Source organism: Oryza glaberrima, chromosome 8 (genome assembly GCF_000147395.1).
Source record: "Oryza glaberrima chromosome 8, OglaRS2, whole genome shotgun sequence".
NCBI lineage: Eukaryota > Viridiplantae > Streptophyta > Magnoliopsida > Poales > Poaceae > Oryza > Oryza glaberrima.
The window spans coordinates 19,572,460-19,578,948 of NC_068333.1; the positions used below are offsets into that span (position 1 = coordinate 19,572,460).

Genomic DNA, 6,489 nt, shown 5'->3' on the forward strand with positions numbered 1-6,489 from the left:
TACCTAGATATTCTGAATGTTACTTCTAATGCTAGATCTATTGGTGCATTTTTCACTTTAAGAATTAATTCATTATATTTTTGGTCAACATTTGAGAAAAAAGTCAATTACATCTTATATTAAAGAAAGGAGATATACAGTACACATCTATATCAACATTTTATCTCGTACTTGGGTAAATATTTGGAAAATAAACATATATCTAACGTTAATAAATATCTAGCCAACTCACATACTCATTTCTCATTTGCTCTAACGCAAAAAAGGGAAGCATTTAGGCTCAAGTTTAGTCCTAAAAAAAATAGTTTCATATCATCCTCACTTCAATTCATTCTGCAGATCATTTTTTTAGAAGGCAATTACTATTTCTATTAACTAATATAATACCGAGTAGAAGGAAAAGACCTAATATAGGGGTGGTCGTGACACGTGATCAGTCTGATCGACGCAAATGCGCCTCCCCTAGCTCTTGGCTCCCCTTTCCACATGCACTTTTAAAAATTCAAATCAATTCAAAAAATAAGTTTCAAGAAAAAGAGAAACAAAATAGAAAAATATCTACAGCACGTAAAAAAATCCGTGTATATAAATTTTACATATAGAAATATTTGCATTGCAAACTTTAGTTTATATGTATAACCCCGCAAAAAAAACTTTATGTATAGAAACATTCTCAGTAAAAAGTATTTTAATTTAAATTCAAATCAGGTATATGAACTTTTGAATATAAACTTTATGTGTATAATGTTGTGGCATATATTGACTAATACAATAAGTATATAATGAATTAATTCCTATTAAAATGAAACATTGAAACGATAGCTCCCAGCGGTTAGATCTCCCTCATTAGCGATTCCTAGAAGTAGAGCATGCAGATAGCTCGCTTGTCATCATTATCCACAGCATGCGATTAACGTGACCTTGTGGCTAATTATGGGTAGTTTAGTGGCTAATTAAGTGATGAAGGTGGGGGCCCCACTACGTGGCGTGTTACAGTTGTCCTGAGAGGTGTGGATCTTATCCGTTACGTGGACGCTGCTTCCGTGGGTCAAACACCCCTCCGCTTCTCCTGCCCCGGGGAGCCCAGCTCGCTCCTCCGATCGGCTCGCCCCAGCTCAGCTCATGTCTCGGCTCAGTTTCAATCTGGTACTCCATCCGTCCTAAAACGTTGTACTAGATGTAAGATGTCCAGATTTACCATATTAAAATATTACATTCTGAATTGCAACATTTTACAAAGGAGGAGGTAACTCATAGGGGTGAAAATGGAACGAGTATTCATAAGCCGTCCGACTGATCTAAGGCTCACAGTCTCACACGGAGGATATAGGAGAGAGAAAAGAATACTCGGTACAATGCAAGTTTAAATTTGAATTCACTACAAATTATGTGATAGGATATAAAATAAGTGTATCTTTGCTTATGTTCCGTATTATCAAACGTGTAGTAAATATATTATAAAGTTAAAATATTGACTAATCACTATTTTAATTATGAGCTCACATGTATACTGCATATTATCTTTTTTTCTTGGTGTACCGTTTTACTCACTCCGTTTCACTATCTAAGTCATTCTAACATTTTTCATATTCATATTGATATTAATAAATCTAGATAGATATATATGTCTAATATTTATTTGTGAAACGGAGGAAGTAACACCTAGGTTTAATATTTATTTGTTAATTAGAGATACAAATATATATATATATATATATATATATATATATATATATATATAAATTTGATTCAAAGGGGGAAAATATAGGATATGATACATGATAAGTAATAAGTTATCAAATACTATCTCTGTCGTAAAATAACTTTATTTTTCACCCATTCCGCACGTACCAATGTAAAAGCAAAATGATAAGAACACCCTCCACTATTAAATCCCAATACAATTGTTTTTCACTTAATTTAGTTATAGTATTTGTTCCATTCTTTCACAAACTTCAATACAATGATTGCTCAAAGATAAATTTAGTATGGGATAAAGATTACCTTATTTTGAGATGGGGGAGTACTATATATTCTCTATTCCAACTCCGAGCAAGTGAGCAACAAATATGGGAGATGATACATAATAAGTAATTATTTCACGGGTACTATTCGTTTATGAGAAATGACAGAGTCAGTGTTACAGAAAAGTATACTTCTTATACCTATATTTATGACTACCGGGAATAATGTATACCTGGTCCTTTATGGAAGGGTATGTTCAAAAATAGATGTCAGACTCTGATCCGTATGCTACAAAGTCTTATCTGCTCATAGCCTATTTGAATCACGAGTTTTATTTAGACAAGAGGTTGTTTGTCCGTATAAATACAAAGCCCCTAGGGAGGAGAGTGTATTGGATCATAAACTGTAACCACAAGCCATATCCCATATCGAATATCAATTGGGAGGAAACCCTAAATCTAGTCTTTGACTACAAGTTGCCAGTTTAGTCCTCACCGAAGGTAAGCTGGTAGGCTAAATTAGCTAGCTTGCTCTTCCTTTATAATCGGTGTAACACATCTCATAGCAGCTGTACATATAAACTAGATTATGGCTATTACCCCATTTCGGATGCTTGACCGCTTGAACCAACCAGTATAAAATTCATTATCTTCCGTTTTCTTTTTTCCAATATTAGATATACCCTCATACGCCTTTTAAAATATCGTCATTGAGCTTAACCTTTCTTAATTTTTAGGGGCAATTGTAAATTCACCACTATTTTGAATCGTTATTGTAAGACTGCTACTAGAAAATTGTAAAAATGCTATTAGAACTGCCATTAAAATGGCATCCTTGCAAAATTTTTATGGATAAAAAAAAATGACGTACGTGATCCGACAGTATCCATGCTGTACCGCTCGAAAAAAATTATTGAGCTTGCCGAGCCGAGCCGAGCCGTGGAGCCAGGAAAGAGGTGAAAATCCACACAACCACCTGTTATTATCTCCCCTATCCAAAATTACACCAAGCCCCCTAATATCTCGGCGAAATCCTCTCCAACTCCCCTCCCCTCAGCTCTCTCCTCTATAAAAACCCTCCCCTCCCCATCCACCCATCCTCCTCCAACTCCAACGGATCACTCACCTCGCCTCGCCCTCGCCCTCGCCACCATCCAACGACGTCGACTCGTCGCCGGCGACGACTCCGGCCGCGCACATACGCCTGGTAATACGTACTACGCGGGAACCAAATCTTACGCACGCGCGCACGAACGCCCATGGGGCTCCTTGACCAGCTCTGGGACGAGACGGTGGCCGGCCCGCGCCCGGACTCCGGCCTCGGCAAGCTCCGCAAGTACTCCTCCTTCTCGCCCTCCTCCTCCGCCGCCGCCGCCGCCGCCGCCCCCGGGACGGCGCCGTCGGATGCGCCGGCCGCGACGGTGACGCGCAGCATCACCATCGTCCGGCCGCCGTCGCTGTCCGTCCCGTCGCCGCGCGGTGGTGGCGGCGAGTACAGCTCGTCCGTGCCGTCCTCCCCAGCCAGCGCGCCGGACTCCCCGTTCGCGTCAGGTGGGGGTCTCCTCTGTTTTTTTTTCTCTCTCTCTCTTGGATTCTGGATTGGCGTGTAGTAGAGCCGCCCTCGCATCGATGCACTGTAGAACTCTAGATCTGCGTTCGTGGTTGGTTGGTTGGGGGATTGGATCCCGATGCGACGAGAGACCATGGTTGCGTGTCAATCTGGTGAGCTTTTTCCATGGAAATGGGAGAGAGACAAAAAAATCATCAAAATTGTTTGTTGCTTTTTATGCTTTATGCCTTGAGTGCGGCTGATGCAGTCAACAGAATACAGATCTACGGAGTTCATTCATCTGTTCTTGATTGATGCTATCTGTGGAGTTCATCTAATCAAGAAATGGTGGATCGTCGTAGTCTGATAGTACAGGGTTAATATTGAATTCAGAAATTAAGAAAGTAATGGGAACTGATGCATGTGCCTGACGTGTTTGTGAAATTTGATTCGGTGGTGCAGCTACTACGCCCAAGGGGGACAGCTGGAGGAGGCTTCGCCGGAAACCCAAGACGGCCACCGACGCCGCGCCGGAGGCCGCCGCCGCCGTCGGGCCGAGAAGCCCCACCGTCTACGACTGGTTCGCACTCTTCCTTTCTCTCTCTGCAAGGTTACAGTTCCGCCATGGTTGGTTGGCTCTGATCTGAAACTCTTGGTTCTTCTTGCTGTGCTTGCAGGGTGGTCATCAGTTCGTTGGACCGATGAACTATAGCGCGATCCAGCGGGGTGAAAAAGTTCTGAAAAATCTGAAAAAACAAAATAACCAATCGAGCAGAGGAATATCTATGACAAAGGAAGCTAGCTAGCTGACGTGCCTGAGGCTTCACGCATCCGTTGTGTCTCATGAATCTGTGTCTGTGTCTTGAATCCATGTGTCTGTGTGTGAGGTGGTCGCTGGCGATGCGTGCAGTGTTTTTTTTTCCTATGTAACTATGCGCCTACGCCGATAGATCACTGAAATATCAAATACTAGTAGTGATAGTGTTAGTGGAGTCATAGGCGATCTAGCTAGAGAGATGTCTGAAATGGTATGAGGATGTAATGAGAGTGTTCGCTCTGTATCCTCCTCTGTAATTAAGCACTATGGAAGTAAGAAAAAAAAAATGGAAAGCCATGCCTTTGCTGCTTTCTTTCAGCTCGTGTATAAATCTTGCTTCAACATGCAAGGCGACTGTATGTAAATTTTCCTGAACTGAATTGCTCAAGAAACATGATAACTGGTGATACTAGCTGGAGGAACAAGATTCTTCAATCTAGAGCGGGGTTCCATTTTGTCTTCATCAGTCTGAACTCTGAACAATCTCTGGTCATTTTTTTTGCTCTCTGTAGACCTGAATCCAGTGATTCCCAGCAGGAAATAGCTCTCGCTCGGTTCTATATGGCTGCAAACTCTTTCTGCTTGTCAACTTGCAAGTATATGGATTTGCTTTTCTAGAGAAAACAAATATACCAAGATCCCAATTGGATGGATCCCTTTGTGTGGACAAATAAATGATGCTCTACGATCTTATTCTATATTCCTATCTGTCCCGTCAGAACCCTGAACCCATCGGTCTAAAAAAATATAGGAAAGGAAATAGAGATAGCTTTATTCATTAATCATATTCATGAGGTCAAAATCAAATCGATAGGTTCTTAGGAAAAAGAAAACAAATACTGAAGACGACATCTGATCTGAAAGGCTCTAGCTTATTATGTTACTCGTTCTTGAGAAGTAGCCATGGTAGGATCAGAGGAAACAGATTAGCCACTGGACCAACCAGGTCAAAAAACGAGAAGTGATGGTACCCTCCATCCAATCATCCATGGAAAACCGGATGAGTTTAACCAAAGCAAGACACTGAGGAATTGAAAACAGAACAAAAGTTGGTGCTGCAACCTGATGAACCTCTCGATGAGCTGGAAACATGATCTTCCAACTAGTTCGGTATTATCTGCTCGAGAGAGGCAGAGAGTACTGAATCCACTCTCGAATCTCGATTAGTTCCATGTGGGCGCTAGTTTTCTCTGCATCAATTTGGCTCTTGGAACATTCCATGTGAGAGGTAGTAGGTTCTTGCCTGGGAAAGGTTGGTGCCGGATACCTGTAGGCAAACCTGGTGTACCTTCCTGTCTCACCCTCTCGCCTCTCGTCCCGTCTCTGTCCGTGTCGCCAAGAACCTGTTTCTCGACCTACGTACTCTCATCTAGTCATCTGTACCTACCGGCAGATCATTTGTTTCAGGCCAAGGTCGCTTCAATTCTTGATCAATCGAAATGTTTGCAGTAACAACAGCATGCGTGTTGCTTGCAGATTGTTCCATTCAGATTTTCAGACTTGCAGAGGGAAAAAGGAGGCAGTGCTGTACTGTCATAGTGAGGTCGTCAGTGATGGGGGCAAGGCAATGATCAAGGTGAAGGGTGGTTAGGATCGATGGAGATGCATGGCGTGAGGTTTGTTCGTTTGCTTGCTAGCTGGAGCCTCTATCTGGCTACCGTTGCCGAGCTGTGAGGCTGGGGATGGTGTCAGATTGGTCGATCTTGTGCAGACTGAAATCGTTGGGCATTTTGCTTTCAGGGAACTGAACATGCGTTTTCAGGGTAAACTGACACTGACTGTCGTTTATTGAAAATGATCAATATAATCAATACAGGGGATACCGTTTGCATCAACGGGGACGTAGCTCATATGGTAGAGCGCTCGCTTCGCATGCGAGAGGCACGGGGTTCGATTCCCCGCGTCTCCATTTTGTCATTCTTTTTGCTGTCCTAGAAATCTAGAATCTCTGGAGAATTTGTTGCTTGCAGTTGCAGTTCTTTCCTGCAGGAAATGCAACCGACGACCCAAAAGACAGCAGGTAAAACGCCTTCGATCCACCTCCTGTTGATACACAGGTCACCAGGTGAGTGCGAATTTAACTGCCATTGATATCAGATGATGTGTGTACATATTGACTTTGTATCTGAACAGTATATGTTTTGTGGACTCACCAATGG

General features: G+C 42.3%; 1 protein-coding gene and 1 non-coding gene across 2 annotated transcripts; both read left to right on the forward strand.

The window, feature by feature from the left end:
• Positions 1-3,061: 3,061 nt before the first annotated feature.
• On the forward strand, positions 3,062-4,648 carry LOC127781255 (dormancy-associated protein homolog 3-like). The gene is made up of 3 exons (XM_052308186.1): positions 3,062-3,515; positions 3,976-4,093; positions 4,191-4,648. Exons 1-3 carry the CDS (start codon positions 3,224-3,226, stop codon positions 4,216-4,218), a joined length of 438 nt encoding a protein of 145 aa, XP_052164146.1. The 5' UTR covers positions 3,062-3,223; the 3' UTR covers positions 4,219-4,648.
• A 1,518-nt stretch (positions 4,649-6,166) lies between these two features.
• On the forward strand, positions 6,167-6,239 carry TRNAA-CGC (transfer RNA alanine (anticodon CGC)). The gene has a single exon. It is a non-coding gene; the product is annotated as a tRNA-Ala (tRNA).
• Positions 6,240-6,489: the final 250 nt, after the last annotated feature.

Coding starts and splice junctions, on each gene's coding strand:
- LOC127781255 (XM_052308186.1), top strand. CDS start 3,224: ATGGGGCTCCTTGACCAGCTCTGGGACGAGACGGTGGCCGGCCCGCGC. Junction 3,516..3,975: donor GGACTCCCCGTTCGCGTCAG/GTGGGGGTCTCC, acceptor TCGGTGGTGCAG/CTACTACGCCCAAGGGGGAC. Junction 4,094..4,190: donor AGCCCCACCGTCTACGACTG/GTTCGCACTCTT, acceptor CTGTGCTTGCAG/GGTGGTCATCAGTTCGTTGG.